The following is a 21,406-nucleotide window of genomic DNA, read 5'->3' on the forward strand; positions in this document are numbered from 1 at the left end:
TTGGTGCCAGATTGGCTGGTCTGAGTATTTAAAAAACTGCTGATCTACTGAGATTTTCAAGTACAACCATCTCTAGGGTTTACAGAGAATGGTCTGAAAAAGAGAAAATATCCAGTGAGCGGCAGTTGTGTAGATGAAAATGCCTTGTTGAGGTCAGAGAATGGGCAGATTGGTTCGAGATGATAGAAAGGCAACAGTAACTCAAATAACCACTTGCTAGAATCAAGGTATGCAGAATACCATCTCTGAATGCACAACAGGTCAAATCTTGAAGCAGATGAGCTACAGCAGCAGAAGACCAGACTGGATGCCACTCCTGTCAGCTAAGAACAGGAAATGGAGGCTACAATTCGCACAGGCTCACCAAAATTGGACAATAGAAGATTGCAAAAATGTTTAGTCTGATGAGTCTCGATTTCAACTGCGACATTCAGATAGTAGGGTCAGAATTTGGTGTATACAACATGATGGCATAGATCCATCCTGCCTTGTATCAGCAGTTTAGGCTGGCGGTGGTGTAATGGATATTTTCTTGGCATATTTTGGGCCTCTTAGTACTAATTGAGCATCGTTTAAATGCCATGGCCTACCTAAGTATTGTTGCTGAGCATGTCCATCCCTTTATGACTATAGTGTACCCATCTTCTGATGGTTACTTCCAGCAGGATAATGCACCATGTGAAAGCTCAGATCATCTCAAAACTGGTTTCTTGAACATGACAATGAGTTCACTGTATTCCAGTGGCCTCCACAGTCAACAGATCTCAATCCAATAGAGCACCTTTGGGATGTGGTGGAACGGGATATTCTCCTTAATGGATGTGCATCAGACAAATCTGCAGCAACTGCGTGATGCTATCATGTCAATATGGACCAAAATCTCTGAGGAATGTTTCCAACACCTTGTTGAATCTATTCCATGAAGAATTAAGGCAGTTCAGAAGGCAAAAGGGGGTCCAACCCAGTACTAGCAAGGTGTACCTAATAAAGTGGCAGGTGAGTGTTTACATGCACACACCCACACACATTTACATACACACACACATTATTCTATAGATAATTTGATCTTGGTAGCTACAAGTCCTTTTTACATGACAAGCATGTGCAGCTCTGCTGCATAGACCCCTTACAAAGTAATGAAGCGCATTTTGGAGAAAGTCTTTCCCACCACTGCATCATGCAATAGTAATGTAGTTCACTCCCTCTCCAAAGAAAAGGCTTACCAATAGCATTGTTCTGGGCATATTTATATTCTACAGTTCACACTAGCCCAGAAAAAAAATACCACTCAGACGATGGCTGTAAAGAATTAGCATTCTGCACTAGCATTTAATTTCTGAAGCATCTCACATGGCTTGTTTGAAAAATGTACATCTTAAAACAACCCAAAACAATGTGCAAGGAATTAGTGGTGTAAGAAAATCAATTTTTTTTCAACCTTAAAAATTCATATAAAGATTATTTTACACATTGGATAATCTAAAACAAAAAACAAACAATAAAACCAAAACAAAACACATTAGACGCAACATTAATAGTACCATTTTCTAAAGAATAGCCCTTTGAGATGGAGGAAATGTGCACTCATGGCACTCTTCCAAGTTTTGATTTCATAATGAAGTACCATGGTTCTGCCACAAGAGGCTTCTACTGAGCACAGCAAAAATCTAAAATCGTACATTACAAAAAAAAAAAACTATTTACATAGTTATAAACAACTAGTGCTTCAGAATATGGTATCAACAGACAAAACAAGTACAATGCTTTATCAAAAAATCCCAGACCATTAACCCTTAGATCCACCAATCTGGATTTTTTAACTTAGGTTTTTTGTTTTTCTTGTAAAGGCATGTTTATGAAAGTGTACATATATACAGTATGTATTTTTGTTCTGAAAGACTTCTTCAGAAGAGGACTGCATTGACCCTTGAGGGTACAAGAGAGGCAGGCTTGTAAACCTTACATGCTGTAAAGCAGTACTTGGTGATAAAACTTTTCAGAATGGGACATCATGAAGAAAACCTGACCATAATGTTAAAATCTGATAGTACCTTTTCCTTTAAAATCTAACAAATAGAGTTGCATTTCAAACAGATTGCCACTGTGTATTTTATTTAAATTCTTTTTTTTACTTAGAGCAGCATCCAGGGGGTGAGGGGAACTTGTACTGATATTCAAACCCTGATTCAGTGACCTAAACTGTGTGGCCCTGCTGCCTTCAGAAATGGCAGTTTCATACTGTACATGCGCCATAGTCCCATTTATTCCAATGGGAAAGCTGTACCCATGGTGGCCTCGAGAGGTTGCTCAAAATATGGCTTTCCCATAGGAACGAATAGGGCTGCAGCATGCATGCACATGATGAAGTGGAAATTTTCAGATGCAATGCTGTGTGGTTTGCAGCAGGGACACAGAATGAAGATCAATGGATCTGGGCAGAATGTAAGAATAAGACCAGGTGGGCAGCATTAAATAGGTGGGGGGAACTAAGTAACTAAAAAGAATTAAACTACAGTTGTTTTATTCTCATGGGCCCAAGCACCTAAGTCTGTAAACAAGTGTTTCTTTCAAACAACCAATCATAGGTGGACAAGAATATTATTTTTTTTTCATTTCTCTACCATCAATGTCAGGCTTTCAAAAATAAATGTCAGGTTGTTAAGTGAACCAAAAACCCTGTAGCGAATCACACTCTGCATGGTATGTATTAATGGAAGCCTCTCCAACCAAAGACAAGTCAGCCAATTCCACATCTGTACTGACAATCTAAAACATACATTTCTCCAAAAAGAGGGCAAAATATAAAATGGCAGTGTCGTAGGCGTCAAGAATAATAACATCATAGCTAATGGTTGCCACCAAACATAATACAAGCAATGCCCGTCACACAGGAATGGAGTAAAACTATACCATGTAAGCAGCCATGCTTTACAAAAACCAGGTAGAAATTACAGTGCTATGAAAGAAAAACCCGTCTTTTTAGATCTGTTAACACAATATGGCTGATACTCCATTAGTCCAGAAAAAGAGAATGTAAAACATCATATATGGCAGCATTCCCTAACTTGAATTAGGTCTTTTAGGGTAAGATGACAATGTCACTCTCTGTTCATCCATACGCTTAGCTTGTGCACGCTGAATAAGACTGAAGAAGTCTTCATCTGGGACAGTAGGACCTTTCTTTGGTGGAGGAGGAGGAGCGCAACGTTGATCATCTAATCGGGAACCCTGAAACAGCAATAAAAATGGGCACTGAATCACTCCCTTTCCAGCACACTAAAAACAGTGAGGTGAGCGCTGCCTTGTCCCTTGACTAAATGAACAAAGATTGTCTCCAATGGGACTTTATATACATTGTTGTAGTTTCGGCTGCATTAAAGTAGTAACATTTATCGTACAAATATTATAAAATTACTTGATAAAAACATGAGCACGTGTATACTTTGGTTTTAGAAATGTGCACCCGTAAGATGTATACCCCTACTTTTTAGGCATATAACAAATCAATATACATAAGACCAGGGGTCCTCAAACTACGGCCCACGGGCCACATGCGGCCCGCCGAGCACATTCATCCGACCCGCCGGCAGGGGACACTAAGTACAGGGGCAGGCAGGGGGCTGCTGTCTCTTACCTGGCTCCGGTCCCAGTCCCACGACAATCCAGTCCAGGATGCGCAGCTCCTTCACTCCGGCTGCTCCCTCACTCGATGTCCGCGCTGCCACTCGGCTCCACCTCCTCACCGGTGATTGGGCGCCAGTACTGTAGCTCAGGAAAGGCACGCAGGTGGCCAATCACCGGCGAGGAGGCGGAGCCGAGCGGCCCCGCGAAAAATCAAGGGAGGGAGAGGCCGAAGTAAAAGAAGGAGGACAGCTGACCGCCCGGTAAGTGTGCCATGCAGATGGTACTGCTGCAACCAGGCATGCTGGCTGCAGCAGCACCATGCTGGAACAGGGGTCGGCTAGTTAAGTGTCATTGGTGTCAGTGGGAGGAATAGTGCCCCATCATTGGTGTCAGTGGGGGGCATAGTGCCCCATCATTGGTATCAGTGGGAGGAATAGTGCCCCATCATTGGTGTCAGTGGGAGGAATAGTGCCCCATCATTGGTGTCAGTGGGAGGAATAGTGCCCCATCATTGGTATCAGTGGGAGGAATAGTGCCCCAACATTGGTGTCACTGATAATAATGATGGGGCATTATTCATTCCACTGACACCAATGATGGGGCACTATTCATCCCACTGACACCAACGATGGGACACTATTCCTCCCCCCACTGACACCAACGATGGGGCACTATTCCTCCCCCCACTGACACCAACAATGGGGCACTATTCCTCCCCCCACTGACACCAACGATGGGGCACTATTCCACCCCCTCCCCCACTGGCACCAATGACGTACTATTCCTCCCACTGACACTAATGATGGGACACTATTCCTCCCACTGACACCAATGATGGGACACTATTCCTCCCACTGACACCAATGATGGGACACTATTCCTCCCACTGACACCAATGATGGGACACTATTCCTCCCACTGACACCAATGATGGGACACTATTCCTCCCACTGACACCAATGATGGGACACTATTCCTCCCACTGACACCAATGATGGGACACTATTCCTCCCACTGACACCAATGATGGGGCACGATTCCTCCCAATGACACCAATGATGGGGCACGATTCCTCCCACTGATACCAATGATGAGGCACTATTCCTCCCACTGACACCAATGATGGGGCACGATTCTTCACACTGACACCAATGATGGAGCACTATTCCTCCCACTGACACCAATGATGAGGCACTATTCCTCCCACTGACACCAATGATAAAGCACTATTTCTCCCACTGACACCAATGATGGGGCACGTTTCTTCCCACTGACACCAATGATGGGGCACTATTCCTCCCACTGACACCAATGATGGGGCACTATTCCTCCCACTGACACCAATGGTGGGGCACTATTCCTCCCACTGACACCAATGATGGGACACTATTCCTCCCACTGACACCAATGATGGGACACTATTCCTCCCACTGAAACCAATGATGGGACACTATTTTGCTCCATAAGACACACTTGGGGGGAAATGTCTGTGCGTCTTATAGAGCGGCCGGCCCAGTATTCCCACCGCCATTGTATGTCCGCAGTCTCTGAACAAATGCGGACACAGTACAGGAGATGGCCATAGTTTTTTTTTTTAAACTATAGTCCGGCCCTCCAACGGTCTGAGGGACAGTGAACTGGCCCCCTGTTTAAAAAGTTTGAGGACCCCTGGTTTAGATCAAAGTATATTCATGTGTTAGAATGGCCCAGTCAAAGTCCAGACCTAAATCCAATTGAGAATCTGTGGTAAGACTTGAAAATTGCTGTTCACAGAAGCTATCCATCGAATCTGACAGAACTTGAGCTATTGTGCAAAGAAGAATGGGCAAAAATTTCACTCTCTAGATGTGCAAAGCTGGTAGAGACATCCCCAAAAAGACTTGCAGCTGTAATTGCAGCGAAAGGTGGTTCTACAAAGTATTGACTCTGGAGGGCTGAATACAAATGCACAGCACACTTTTCAGATATTTATCTGTAAAAAATTTTGAAAACCATTTATCATTTTCCTTCCACTTCACAATTATGTGCCACTTTGTGTTGGTCTATCACATAAAATCCCAATAAAATACATTTATGTTTTTGGTTGTAACTTGACAAAATGTGGAAAACTTCAAGGGGTATGAATTCTTTTTCAAGGTACTGGCATAAAGTGGCCTGTGAGTCTAAATAGTCAATGAGCTTGTTAGCGCTCATGGGGAGCAGAATAGAACTGTCAAAAGACATGTGTAACAAGGTAATGGAGCTTTATAAAGATGGAAAAGGATATAAAAAAAAGATAACCAAAGTCTTGAATATGCCAGTCAGTAAGTACTATTCAATCACTTAAGAAGTGGTAAATTCAGGGATCCCTTGATACCAAGGTCAGGTAGACCAAGAAGAATTATTCAGGATACAAAGAAAACCCCACAGGCAAGCTCACGAGAAATACAGGTTGCTTTGGAAAAAGGTGGTATTTTTTTTTAGGGAAGACAATACGAGGATACTTGAATAAAAATGAGCCATACAGTCAAGATGCCAGAAAGAAGCCTTTACTGCACCAATGCAACTAAAAAGCCCAGCGAGGCATGTCAAGTTGTTGTCGGGCATATTGTAACTGGGCTTTTTTGAGGCATTGGTGCAGTAAAGGTTTCTTTCTGCCAACTCAATGCTGCAGCTGATTTTTGTTCAGATAAGCTGCCTATATTTATCCTGAGGTTTCCTGTGGGTTTTTCTTTGTATCCTGAACAATTCTTCTGGCAGTTGTGGCTGCAATCTCTCTTAGTCTACCTGAGCTTGGCTTGGTATCAAGTGAACCCCGGACTTTCCACTTCTTAAAAAGTGACTGACATATTCAAGGCTTAGGATATCTTTTGATACCATTTCCATCTTTATAAAGCTCCATTACCCTGTAATGCAGGTCTTTTGACAGTTCTTTTTCTGCTCCCCATGGCTCAGTATCTAGCCTGTTCAGTGCATCCACATGGGAGCTAACAAACTGGTTGACTATTTATACACAGAAATTAATTGCAATTTTAAAGAGTTGTGGAAAATTAACCTTTAATTGCCATTTTAACCTGCGTGTCACCTTGTGTGTCTGTAACAAACGCCAAACATTTCAGGCTATGTAAACTTTTAATCAGTGCCATTTGGGTGATATTTGTTATCATTATGATTTAAAAAGGTGCCAATTATATGATAATAAATGGCTTCATATGATCATTATTCTTAAATAACAGTCAATTTTTTCAATGTCAGTGCCAAAATGTCACGATTTCTGCAAGGATATGCAAACTCTTGAGCACAACTGTATATACTGAAGAGCACTACTATTATATTACATTATTTTGTAATGACCCTGAACAGAAGTCAATCAAACAATAAATATATATAGTATACTGTTATCACAATGTTGTGACTGACAGGAAATTTTGTAGATTAAAATAACCTAATCTAGAGAAACACCTTAATATACAGTCTCCTCACCTGACATTTTACCAACATGTCAAAGAAATCTTCATCTGGCTCCCGGTTTTCACTAGCCATCAGGTGACTCAGAACAGAATTACTATGTTTCTGGCTGATCCGCAAACCAGGGAGATTGCTAAAACTGGCTCTCTGGTCATCCAGACGACGGCTCTGAGAACTGGCAATGAGATCTAAGAACTCATCAGTGTGAGGGGAAACAGCTGATGCAGAGAGAGCTAAGGAGTAAAATAATCAGTTAGAATGCAGAACACATCAGTAATACTATCCGAGTACTGAACATTTTCAACTATTAAGTTAAAGTAGAATGTTTATTTTGACTTTAAATAGCTAGTCTGGAACAAGCTGCAGCTGCTGTGTGTACTGTAATATATTATAGTAGCATCAGCTACATACAGTGAGGAGTGCTGTGTTTTGCAGCAATGCAGGAAACTTGCAAACTGCTGCTGCAACTAAATCCAGCGGACCTGAATGCTTCTCTGCCATTCAGGAGAAAACTTGTATTTATATAAAAATACAAAGCTTCCTCTGATTGGTAAAGGTGAAAATCATAAAATCATTCGCCAACTTCTCCAGCTCAGTCAATAAGATTCATTGATAAAAATATAAAGCTTCTCCTGATCGCTGGAGAAGCATTCAGGTCAACTCAATTTAGTTTAAAAAAAATAATGGTGGCCATACAAAATATTGACACTTTGGGCCCAATTTGGACATTTTCACTTAGGGGTGTACTCACTTTTGTTGCCAGCAGTTTAGACATTAATGGCTGTGTGTTGAGTTATTTTGAGAGGACAGCAAATTTACACGGTTATACAAGCTGTACACTCACTACTTTACATTGTAGCAAAGTGTCATTTCTTCAGTGTTGTCATATGAAAAGATATAATAAAATATTTACAAAAATGTGAGGGGTGTACTCACTTCTGTGAGATACTGTATCTGCCCAACAGATAACTAAATATTAATTTTGCCCAGATTGGGGCTTTAAATTAAAGTTGCATGTCAAAATAAACAGTAGACATGCAGATGTGGGCAATTGAAATTACATGTAAACATAACTTTTCTTGTAAAAGCTGGGCTTCTCTGTAGCCCCCAGCCTCACTACTTTTTCATGAATGTAATGAGGGCAGCCTCATTATTCAATAAAGAAGCTTACAATGATTGCAAACCCTTACATATACCCACTGAAATGAAAATTTTCACAGAGATTAAATAAATCCTCCTAAACAATTTGTACCTGTTTTATCTGCAGCCCTCTCTCCTCTACACCCTCCTAAAGCACACAGTTTACACAGCATTTCTGAGCTGTGGAAGGCAGGGGTAGGGATCTGATGTCAAATGCTGCACAGCATGGAGAAGGGAGCTGTGTGCAGGGAATGGAAACACCCCCTCTAGGGAAACAGTCACAGCTGAGGCTGTCAATCACCTTATGTGTTCTTCCACCCCTCCCAATATTGGCATAGACTGCCAGAAGTGACTCATGCAGATAATAGAGGGAAAGAGTTCATATAGGAACCACATTGGGTGCTTTGGCTTGAGGTTAGTACACAATATAGAGGTATGCTTTGTTAATTTTTCCTTTCCGAGTTTTGCGGCAGGGTGCGCAAAATCACGTATATATACGTGATTTTGCATTTCCAGGTAAGGGGTGCACACAAGCTGTGCGCGTGGCCTACCCACGTCGCCATTCACCGGGTCCCGTCCGGTGATTATTCACCAGCATCCGGTGATTTCCAATGATCTCCGACGGGGAGGAGAACGGTTTTGTTTACAAACAGTTCTCCTCCCTGTCGGCTCGGGCACACTGCTTTGGATGGCTTACAGTGAAGCACACGGACACAGTCCCCTAGTAAAACACTCCCAGCACACAGTTAACCCTTTGATCGCCCCTCATGTTAACCCCTTCCTGCCCAGTGCCATTAGTACAGTGTCAGTGCTTTTTTTTTTTTAGCACTGATCCCTGTATTGGTGTCACTGGGAATGTCAGTGACACCAAGTCAGTTCCCCCCAGTGTCAGAATGCCAGCCACAGTCTAGCTATAAGTCGCTGGTCGCCGCCATTACTAGTAAAAATAAATTTTAAAAAATCCCAGTATATATACCGCCATTTGTAAACGCTAAAACTTTCACGTAATCCATTTAATTTACACGTATTGGGATTTTGTTTAGCAAAGACGTAGCAGAATACATTTTGGCCTAAATTTATGATGAAATTTGATTTTTTACATTTTTTTTACTGGACATGTTTAATAGCAAAAAGTAAAAAATATTGTTTTCTTCTCACAATTGTCGGTCTTTTTTTTTATATCGCAAAAAATAAAAAATGCATAGGCGATCAAAAACCACCAAAAGAAAGCTATTTGTTGGAAAAAAATTACGTAAATTTCATTTGGGTGCAGCGTTGCATGACCGCGCAATTGTCAGTTAAAGTAACACTGCGCTGTAACGCAAAAAATGGCCTGGTCAGGGAGGGGGGTAAATCCTCAGGATGGCAAGTGGTTAAGTAGATCTCATCTTTTGTAGGCCTAATGAAATTGAGTTGATGCTGAAGTTTAATAAACACTATGAGAATATGCCTTCCATTAATACCCATTGGATTTAGTCAGTTCAACCAGAAAAGTTGAGTAACTACTAGCACAGAGTACATCCCCATTCACACAAACTTTTATCACTTAAAGCTGAACTCCCGGCAGTAAAAAGTCACAAACTAATGTAGCTTTGCATTTATTAATAAATAATTAAATGTATTTTTAATGCAAGCTGTGTAAGTACCTGAAGTTGACCTGGTACAAGCCTCTTGCAGTCTCTGTACAGCACAGCTCAGAGATGGGGAGAATGCTTACAGAGAGCTGAGTGACAGAGAAATTAACTCTTCACTGTGAAGTTGATCTGTTCACTTTACAATCAGAAAATGGAGAGAAGACCTGTAAGTGAAAGTCAGATTGCAGTACACAAATATCATATACCCTCCAAGGAAGGATTGTGCTGCGTAGCAGAACTGTGTATATCTTAGGACTGGATGGGCAGAAATAAAAATCCTTGGGCAGGTGAAAAAGCTTGTATATGTATTTCACCTTTGTGTATAGCAGTTTGTCTGGAGTTCAGCTTTAAGACATTGTCTGCACCACAAAAAAGCAGAAATGCAGTCTTATTTTCTCAGCAAACTTCATACAGAAAAGTTTTCCATTCATGAATAACAAATGTGTCACATACATTTTCTCATGGATTTTGGAGGGGTGGAACATGTGGTTGTGGGAACACTCAAGAGGTTCTTGCCCTGTAAGCTGCACCGCTGGTCGTCCATCCTGTTGCTTTGAAACCGACTCAATAGATCAAAAAAGCCTTCATCTCCTATGCTGTCTACAACCGCTGTTTTCTAAAGACACGGAGCAAAAAGAATATGATTACTTGAATGAAATTTACTGGAAATCAGTTCAGTAGTCAAAGTCACTGTGCATGACCAAAAGAGAAGCATGACCCTATGACAACTTCAGTTCATTCTTCCTTTTGGTCTTGTGTTTATTTGTAATTTAACTATTTGAGTTCTCACTTTGTACACCCTTCTAGATAAAAGAAGCGTTTACATTTCAGCTATAGACCTACTGATTTGAGCATACAGTGATAAAAGGAAAGATGTTTAAGTATAGGGGTCTTCTCTATAAGCTTGCGAATTCCAAAGAGAATCCTTTTTCCCTGTCTTTATAAACATGGCTAATTGTTGAGATTTATAGTAGGTGACACTCTACCACATTTCAAAGTAGCCATAGAGGTTACTTAAAAGTATATATCTGAAAAGTATTTGGTTTAAAATATAGTAGGGAAAGATCAGAACCATGTTAGGTTTTTATTGCTGGTTGTATACACACTGTGTACATTCACCTTCTATATTCAGCTTGATGACTATTGCCACAGACAGAAATGAACCAAAAATCTTACATCTTAGACTTGGCACCAGAACAAGAGGCAGGAATAAATCTTCCAGTGGGGACACCCATTTTAGTGACAACTATCTAAGAAGGAAATATTCCCCACTTTGTAAATATTTCCTTTCATTTCCTGTTGTGTCTTCCAGACAGGAAGTGAAACTAAATCTCATCACTGGGACACAGACAGCATAAAATATACTGAAGACATTTTAACACTTTTCTATTACATAAGGATTTCTACACACCAAGAAAAAGAAAAACTGCTTAAGTTATCAGCCAATCCTTGGTTTATTTAAAATACTGCATTCATACCTTACTAAAAAGGTGACTGTAAAGGGAATCATATCCTTCAGCCTACCAACCCACACTCAGCTGGCCAAAATAGTCATGTACAAACACACCTGTTAAACTAGTTGTGCCAAAGGTGGAGGTGCACACACACTTAGGATGCTTAGAACTATAGTATTTGTAATGAAGAATCACCACATAACGTACCATCAGATCTCAAGTAAGTAGACAGTGTACACCAAGGCTATAAATTCAAAATAAGACAATATAAAAAGGAACTGCATACCACAGTAACTTAATACAATAATAATAATAAAATATATATATATATATATATATATATAAAACCTACCCTGTAAAATAATTGCTAAGAGAATTCATGGAAAAAAGTCGCTTACGAGTGACGGTCCATGCAATCGCCAAGGGTCGAATACGTCTGAATGGATAGATAGATACATAGATATATATACACACACACACACACACACACACATACATATATTGCCAAAAGTATTGAGACACCCCTCCAAATCATTGAATTCAGGTGTATAAAATCAAGCACCTAGGCGTGCAGACTGCTTCTACAAACATTTGTGAAAGAATAGGAGGTTGAATTCTCAGCTCAGAGAATTCAAGCATGGTACCGTGATAGGTTGCCATGTATGCACAGTGCACAGAGGTCTCCAGCTGTCTGAGTCAATAGCTAAAGACCTCCAAACTTCGTGTGGTCTTCTGATTAGCACAACAACAGTGTGCAGAGAGCTTCATGGAATGGGTTTCCATGGCCGAGCAGCTGCATCCAAGCCTTACATCACCAAGTTCAATGCAAAGCATTGGATGCAGTGGTGTAAAGGACGCTGCCACTGGACTCTAGAGCAATGAAGGTGTGTTCTCTGGAGTGACGAATCACGCTTCTCTGTCTGGCAATCCGATGGACGTGTCTTTATTTGGTGGAGGGTGGATTATGGTGTGGGGTTTTTTTTCAGGGGTTGGGCTTGGCCCCTTAGTTCTAGTGAAGGAAACTCTTAAGGAGTCAGCATATCAACACATTTTGGACAATTTCATGCTCCAACTTTGTGGGAACAGTTTGGGGATGGCCCCTTCCTGTTCCAACATGACTGAGCACCAGTGCACAAAGTAAGGTCCATAGAGACCTGGATGAGCAAGTTTGGGGTGGAGGAACTTGACTGACTTGCACAGAATCTTGACTTCAACCCAATAGAACACATTTGGGATGAATTACAGCAGAAACTGCGAGCCAGGCCTTCTTGTCCAACATCAGTGCCTGACCTCACAAATGCGCTTCTGGAAGAATGGTCAAACATTCCCATAAACACCCTCCTAAACCTTGTGGACAGCCTTCCCAGAAGAGTTGAAACTGTTATAGCTACAAAAGGGCGGGCCAACTCAGTACTGAACCCTGGGATGCCATTAAAGTTCATGTGCATGTAAAGGCAGGCGTCCCAGTACTTTTGGCAATATAGTGTGTGTGTGTGTGTATATATATGTATCTTGGTTATAGCAAATACCTGATGTCATTGGCATTGAAAGTGAATTGCTTATAAATACCAACTACAAGCATACAGTGGGTAAAATAAGTTTCGATCACATCACCAATTTTCTCAGTAAATATATTCCTAAAGGTGCTATTGACATGAAATTTTCACCACATGCCAGTAACAACCCATGCAATCCATTCATACAAAGAAACAAAAACAAATAAGTTCAGAAATTTCATGTCGATAGCACCTTTAGAAATATATTTACTGAGAAAAATGGTGATGTATTCAGTACTTCTTTTACCCACTGTATATTATGTCTTTTTACATTAAAAATATTTCTACGTAAATGTAATTCATTAAAGATCTCTTGCTGGCTTCTACAAATGACCTCAGTAATAAGAAAGCTGTAAGAATGGCAGGGTGCAAAACAAACCCGCTGAGTGCTTGCCATCTTTCTGATGGTATCAGAAGAATTGCTGGTGTCCTGTAGGACTTTTGCAGTACTGTTCTTAAACTTTTTTCCTTTAAGTCTATTCACAAACATAAGTTTGGCAGATGGCTTAGACAGAAGAGACTTCTGCTTTGCAAGTATTTCAGTGTTCCAGTTCTGCACCTAAAAAAAAAAAAAAAAAAAAAAAAAAGTTTGAAGAGAAATGTTATTGTTGTATCAATATAGATTTCATTTTGTTCATGGATAGTTCGCTTTCCCCAGGCTTTCCTCTCCTTACAGTATGTTTAGAGAGTCCAGCAGGGATTGTGTGGTAACACTGCTTGATATGACATAAATATACTGTTACAAATTGGAGGCTAAATGTTTAAAAACACTAGTAGGTGAGTGGACATGCTTGCATCTACCCAAATCACAGTTCACACCGATGCGATGCAGGATTCGCAACGATTTCTGTGTGTTTCCCGCACTGCACCACAATCACACTGTGTTCATGTGATCCGCTACTTGTGTCAATGTTAAGTAAACGACACCCAAAAACAGGTCGCAAAGTGCAATGTGATTGCCTGAATCAGATCACATAGGTGTAAACACCTATGCGATCCGATTCCAGTGTGGCAAAAAAAAAAAGAATCTGCCTACACCTTTTTCAGGCTGATGCAGTGTGATTTGAACCATGCAAATGAATTGACTCAAATCATACTACGCAGAATCGCATGTGATTTGAACAGGAATCTGGTGCGATTTCCCTGCACCACATTAGTGTGGGACGAGACTACCAATTAACCATGGGTGGACGTCATATGACATCCTCGGGTTTAAGTGGTTATATCGGGATGATGCCTGCAGCTGCAGTCGACATTTTCAGTTACTCTGCAATTCCCTGTAATGTGGAAGTGATTTGAGTGGCTAATGTCAGAGTGAGAACAATAATGCTAGCACCTGTCCTCCTGTGTAACTCTAAACTGATAACATGTAAAGGCCATTAAAGTGTTGCCTATGGAGGTTTTTAGGTACCATAGTTTGGAACCGTTCCATGGGCATACACAATTCTAGAGCATGACATGTTATGTATCTATTTACTCACCGTTACATATTTTTCCTATTTTACCTAAAAGTTCAGTATTATATTGTGTTTGTGGTTACTAAAATTTCAATAAAGTGTACATTTTCCACAAAATTTGCTTTTGAAAAACTTTTGTGCAAATATCGTGTGACATTAAAAAATTGCAACACCCACCATTCTATTCTCTAGGGCCTCTATTTAAATTTTCCATTTACTTTAGCATATTCTTTCATCATGTCATGTTAAAATGGTGTGTTTTCTCACAAGTACATTCAGCTTATCAATGCCCTGCAGTTACATAGTAAGGTGTAAAGTGTATGTCCAGAAAATCTTTTAACCTTTTTCTTTTTTGTATAGAGTGACAATGAATTCAGCAATGACATGGGGGTTGAAGTATCCACAGCGTGGAGAAAGACCCTTCTGAAACTGCTGAAGGGATGGACAAAGTTTGCAGCAATGGAAATGAGAAGTAGCAGACAGGTGTACCCAGAAAGGGAAGTATAGGGAAGTATATTGGCTCTTTATTTGCAGGAAACAGATGCTTTTTTTTCTCACATTGACAGTGCCGACCAATCAGAATGAATGTGGCCTGTCCCAAAAGAGCTCACGAAGAAAAGAGAAGACCGGGGAACTCAAATCCCCGGACCGTTGGAGCGGCTGTGGGGATGCTGACAGTGTGGGGGTTGGGAGGTGGGTGTCTCTGGTGTTATTTCACCTTTTAACTTTTTTCTGTAAAAGGTAAACTAACCCTTTAAGGTTGGACATGTGGGTATGTGTGGTTATGATGAATTATAATATTTCTGCTGTAAAGAATAACATGAGAAATGTAATATGTATAGAAATGACAAATACAGTAAAGTATTTATCTTATCTAGTGTGTAGTGTGATGTTTTTTTTAAATTAAAAAGCTGGCAATTCCCTTTACCACCTTCAAAAAAACAAACTGAACACAGATTACTGAACACAGAATATTTCTGTCAGAATACAATGTCTCAGTGGAAGGATTGATTGTGTGGATGGAGGAATCCATTTTTTTTGTTCAATCTGCTGGCTGAATGGAAAAAAACAAACAAACAAACAAAAAAACAGCCTAATGGGAGTGCAGTTCACCCAACATTTTTTAGAATGGTTGAGATAATTACCTGCCAACTTTTTTTTTTTTATACATGTACACTTACACTTTTATTGATATATTCAGTTTTTTTCTGTTGGTTGAACCAGATAAACTTGTCCTTTTTCAACATAACTATGTAACTTTAACACAATGTATTAAATCTGCTAAGGTATCATGCAAACATGAAGGTATGGGGCTGACACCAACAAAAACCTTTATCCTTTAAGAAGAGTTCTAGGTTCTCTACCTTTCTTGTTTAGCCTATAATGTTTTCTATAAAAATATAGCTGCATGCCAGATGCAGCACAAAAATGGAAAACTGTAGCTTTATTACCTTATCTGGTGTTAACTTAACAAGTTCCAAATTCTCCATACTGTGACGCCTGCTTAAGCGAGGCCTTGCACCTTTAAAACACAAACATAACAAATTATCATTCATGATGGAATCAGAAATGTTTCAGCATGATTTAAAAAAAGTGGGTAATGTCCTGTAGTAGTAAAAATGAACCTTTTAACTATTTTCAACTGTTATAAAGTAAAAGCCATGCCTAGGAATTGATTATTCTGTTAAAGTTTTACTAACAAACATCTGTTAAGGGTCCTTCTGAGTTGGTTTCAGTTAACACTTCATGATTAAGCATCCTTACTGGTCATCACAGCACGTGCATTGCATAGGGGGAGGGCAGGTTGGTGGGAATTTCTCAAAGTTGGGGATATCACATCTTTAATAACCTAATAAAACCAACACATTGTACCTTCTTTATAGTAGTAGTACGTTGATATTTAAAACTTTGTAACAAACGTTATGATTTCTTCAGGGTAACATCTGACCTGTGACACAACGCATCAGGTGGAGCCTAGTGACGTCACTTCCAGTCATGTGCAAACTGGCACAAGTGATGTGAGAAACCATTTTGATTGAAGGCTACGATATGCTTTTGATTTATCACTTTTGTGAGTGCATTTTTTTACTTGAATACAGTGTTCATATTTTATGGGGTTGTACTATGATCTGTTCCTTTTATTTTTGATCATACACACTGAATATCCGGGAGTTTGTTCCCTTAAAGGGCCAGAACTTATGAAGTAGTCATTAAGGATCGGCAGTGGATAAGCAGAATCTAGTTATCATCCCTAAGCGTATATGACCTATTTGTTAGGTCAGGGAAGAAAGTGAGTGCATGGCTACCCGGTGATGGGAAACACCACAATGTAGTTGGCACGGTGGAGTAACGCATATAATTGTTCACCATAATTTGGAGTCGCATACAATTTTGGTTAACATGAGTGGATATTGTAGCACGTTTAATTTTTGGTTGTAAAAAATGGTGTTACACTATGGCATTTTTTTTGCTTTATTTTGCACGGAACTGGAGCTTAGCCACTTCAAGTCCGGACATTTTTACCCCCTTCCTGTCCAGGCCAATTTTTAGCTTTCAGCGCTATCACACTTTGAATGACAATTGCCCAGTCATGCAACACTGTACCCATATGAATTTTTTAGCACTTTTTTGAGACAGATAAAGCTTTATTTTGGTGGTATTTATTTACCACTGGGTTTTTTTTATTTTTTTTGCTATATAAATGAAAAAGTTTGAAAAAAAAAGGTGTTTTTTTTTATAAAATTTTGCAAATAAATAATATTTTATCATAAATCTTGGCCAAAATTTATTCAGTTATCTTTTTAGTAAAAAAAAATAACCCAAATTAGTCGATAACCAAAAATTATAATTTTTTTACATTTTTATTTTTTATATTATTATGTTTTGTTTTTTTTTACATAGTGTCATCGTAGCAGTACAGTGTCACCATGGTGACACTGTATTACTTGTGGGGGGTGAGGAAGATTTTTTTTCTTGCACTGATTGCTTTTACACCCATAAAGGCTGTAAAAGCAATCATTTCTCCTTCTCTCTGGCTGCATTCTTGCAGCTTTTGAGAAATACTGTGTGAGCTGTGATTGGTCACAGCTTGTCACATGGTACAAGGCAGTTGTGAATAGCCTTGTACCATGTGACCTCTGTGATCATTCACAGATTTCACACGTAGTAAGCAATGATGTCAGAAGTGACATCTTGCTTGCTACTCTGCATGTGATCACTGATTGGCCAATCAGTGACCACATGATCGGGACATCGCACAGAGGTCCCGTACGACGATCGGAGGACACAGCGGGCACCAGATCGCGGTGCTGCGCGCTCCCAGGAAGAGCGCAGAAGCAGGGGGCGGGGATGCCATTTATAAACGGCAATCCGCCCCTGCACTGCCACCGCCCGGCCGTTTATATACAACGGCCGGACAGGAAGTGGTTAAAGGTCCAACGGAGGCATAATATTTGGAAGGAACATATCATGGATCAGAAATTTGGAGACACATATTCCTTATAAAGCATGTTTGGCCTATTATAATTTATAGGTCAATGTGAGCAATATTCACAGTGTTGAATATTGCTGGATGATAACGCAACATATATTGGATTGGACTTTTATTATCACATTATTTCTGTTATATATAATTTTTTTGGACAGTCTCTGTATGTTTTCAAAGCTTATGGTTTATTTATGAGGAGGTAGTGCAACACATTTTTGTATCATTCACCTGGTAGTACTTTCTTAAAAGTATGAACCAAAGAATAAGTAGCAGCATTGAAAACTTGAGCCACGAAAGCTTAATGTGTCCAACCAGAAATGACAGCTACTGAAGCTGCATGATCCACTTGTGCAACTTCAGGAAGCACAAAAAAGGGGTCAGACTGATGAACTGCTGCAGTCACCTTCAGGTAAACCTTGATTGTGAAAACCACATCCAATGTATGAACAGCCTTGTCCCCTGGCATCTAAGGCTTAGGACAGCAAGAAGGCAGCACAATATCCCGGTTAGGATGGAACAAAGAAGCTACCTTAGGTAAAAGGCTGAGACTGTAAGGCCACCTTGTCACAACGGATCACCAGGAACACTTCCTTACAGGTAAGAGCAGCCAAAGCTGAAACTACTAGTAACCAAGTATGTAAAGCAATGGGTCTCTAGAGGAGAGCCACCAAGGCCAAAATCTGACCCTCTGGGGGGGGTGGGTGGATTGGGGATCAAGGGAGGGGAACTTATTGAAATCTAGGAGTCCCCTTTAACAATAAGGGGCTCTCATATACAGTGCCTACCACCGCCGTGATGATTGTGGAGCATCACCACTAGATGATGTGATCAATGGTGAATGTACATGGTGGGACACCCCTTACTCACTAACATGGGGAGAAGGTGGTATCTGGGGATCCCCTTAGTGGCTGGGCGGAAACTGTACTGATAGTTACCAATGCCTGTATGCAGCCGGCACCATCAGCGTTTAGACGTACATGCTAGTTTGTCTTTGAAGTTTGTAAGTGGCTTTTTAAGCACTTTAATAAATCATTTGTATGTTATCACACTATCTGGAGTATTATCCTTTTTGACCGAGTATACAGCGGATCACAATAAGGGAGGAAGAAAGTAGGAGAGATATGAAAGTCTGTGACACATCTTTTCCATTTAGGATGTTACAAGCAAGATTTATTCAGCATCATGCTCTGTTAGACCACCTACAATCTGGGGTCTAACTACTCGGTAAGGAGCAGTGTGCTTTTGTGGTGGTGGACACAACAATCTCTTGGTGATTAATGCATTTTGACTTAATAATATTGGTTGGAGTACATTTAAAGTATAAGTAACTCACTATTAGTATTTTTTTACCAATAGCGCAGCAAAAGACTCCTGGAGTGCCCCTAAACAGCGACACTGCTATTTGGCCTTTGGGGTAGCCGGAAAGGGTTGGAAAAAAGGGCACCTTAATCAAAATAAAAAAGGGGTGCAAAACAAACATTGTGTCTAAAGAGAGGGGAAACATAGGGGTCCCTCAAAGAACAGAGGCCAGGAGGGGATCAAGCAATTCATCTTCTTCAACAGGGAACAATGCTAACTCCAGAATACTCACCTTTCCACACCACAGGGCCCCCCAGGCGTGGCAAAGTTTACCCACCTCAGTGGGCCAATGGCATAAAGACCTTTTGGGACTCTGGGGATCACTGCACTGGACCTAAATAGCACTTTGCCAGTTCACAAGACAATATATCTTTGCACAGGGTCTCCTGCTGCTCACAGGAGGCTGGCAACTACCGCCCTCTGTTTTGTGAGCAAGCCATATACAGCATCTGCAACAAATGATTATCAGGAAGACGAATACCTAAATCTGAAACCAGATAAATTTGCTTTAAATGTAGGGGAGGTGAAGAAAGACAATTGCCAGACCAGTAAGAATAAACCAACAATGCAGTGCAGTCAAGAAAAAGAACACGGGGCTGAAACACCAGGAGTACATGCCCTTAAAAGGAACCATGGACAAAAGAGGTCCACAAAAGGAGACCAAGCATTATAGAAACAAAGCCAAGCCTTATATTCTCAACTCTGAGAACCACAAGAGAGGGAACTACCATGAGATGAATGAGGTTGAATAGCCAGACACATTTTCTAACACAATAAAATCCAAGGAAAAATGAGAACTCTCAGTGCAATATCCCTCAAAGACAGGTGAATCCCAGGGGTACAAACTCTAAAGTGAAGCTGGTTGGTTAGGGGATATTGTTAAGGGTAGGAGCATGAGCAAGACGCATCCACTAAAAAGTGAAAAGTCATGCCAGGGCCAGTAGGTGCCATGCGGATGTCTCCTCTCAAGTTTGGGGTCTCAGATGTCAAGGGGGATCTTGAAGAATAAGAGTCAATGAGAAATGGAGGGACCAAGGTCAAGAGAATATACCCTCCAACTTCCAAAAAGGAAAGGGGGGAGGGATATCTCACATCATACACTAAACAAGGATTTGAGCTACACAGCCTTGCCTGTTGGTTAGCAGCTGTTACCAACGCTAGACAAAGGTGTGCCCAATCCAGCTGAAGTTTAGAGGTGTTGGGACCTTACAAAGAGTTCTGAGTGCAAGGATCCCGAAAGCTTGTCCTCTAAGGGGTGTTGAATGTCATGAGAAATAGCTGGTGACTACAAATGGATATTGAGGGGTCAGGCCCTTGTTAGCGAAGACAGCAGAAGGGATTGGTTGCAGCCAAACTAGTAAGTAAAGGGATCCTCTCGAGAGAATTCTGAGGCACCAACTACAGCAAGGGGTGCATCAGCTTCTGCAGGGTACTTCAGCAGACTTTGGAACACACATTACTGAGTGCAGTAGCATAAGGAGAAAGAAGAAGACCGGCTGAAGGAAGCGCCACACACAAGGGAGTGAGGGGTGTCAAGAGCACCCAAATATCAGCAAGGCAAACTACCAGAGGACCAGTCCAGATATACACACAGCCTCCCACGTGTAGACTGGGGGTACACCTTCATGCTGAAGGCATGCCAGAGAAGGTTAGCATACCTCTGGCATCAGGCCCTATAGCCTAAGAGGGAGTTAGGCTCTGAAGGGCTAAGGGTACTTACTGCTGAAGAAGATGAGGGAAATAGGCGAGATTCCTCTGACCCAACGTGCCCTTGAAGGGTATGCGAACCAGATGAACCTTAGGCGGCTCATCAGTTAACCAGCCAGAGTGCCCTATGCAATTGTATAGACATCAATAGCATGTGAGACATACATTTTGAGCCTTGCAACAGGCCACTACACTAAAGCACAAAGATCCAAACATTTGCTCTAGTTGCTCTATAAAACAGAAGCCTACCCCAGCAGTAGAGGGATCCTCTAGGGGACCTTACCCACTCTGACATGCTTGGACAGAGCAATGTTACTGCCAACACGATAGAGGGCCAAATCAGCTAATTCCAACTGGAATTTAACCTTCAACCTTTTGTTGGCATGTCTGTTAACATGGATTACAGGTGTTTCTACAGTGGGCAACATTCACCAGTTTACAAATCCCTTTTCTGAGGGAAAATGCTTTGTCACACTCACTCTCAGGTGGAGCTCTGGACCTATCTGTTGTTTCCAGTCTGCATATAGGAATGACTCAGAGG

General features: G+C 40.9%; 1 protein-coding gene across 4 annotated transcripts in view; it reads right to left on the bottom strand.

Moving 5' to 3' along the window:
* Nucleotides 1-1,300: 1,300 nt before the first annotated feature.
* GPSM2 (G protein signaling modulator 2) overlaps nucleotides 1,301-21,406 on the bottom strand; it is a 163,663-nt gene continuing 143,557 nt past the window's right edge. For all 4 annotated transcript variants that reach the window (XM_089688696.1, XM_089688695.1, XM_089688698.1 and 1 more), the window contains 5 exons: nucleotides 15,764-15,834; nucleotides 13,235-13,414; nucleotides 10,299-10,461; nucleotides 7,087-7,304; nucleotides 1,301-3,228 (listed from right to left, as the gene is read on the bottom strand). In XM_089688696.1, coding sequence (XP_089544822.1) covers nucleotides 3,061-3,228; nucleotides 7,087-7,304; nucleotides 10,299-10,461; nucleotides 13,235-13,414; nucleotides 15,764-15,834 — 800 coding nt within the window. In that variant the 3' untranslated portion in view covers nucleotides 1,301-3,060. The remainder of the gene's footprint in view (nucleotides 3,229-7,086; nucleotides 7,305-10,298; nucleotides 10,462-13,234; nucleotides 13,415-15,763; nucleotides 15,835-21,406) is intronic.

Source organism: Staurois parvus, unplaced genomic scaffold (genome assembly GCF_062004578.1).
Source record: "Staurois parvus isolate SC_StPar_1 unplaced genomic scaffold, SC_StPar_1.0 ptg000450l, whole genome shotgun sequence".
NCBI lineage: Eukaryota > Metazoa > Chordata > Amphibia > Anura > Ranidae > Staurois > Staurois parvus.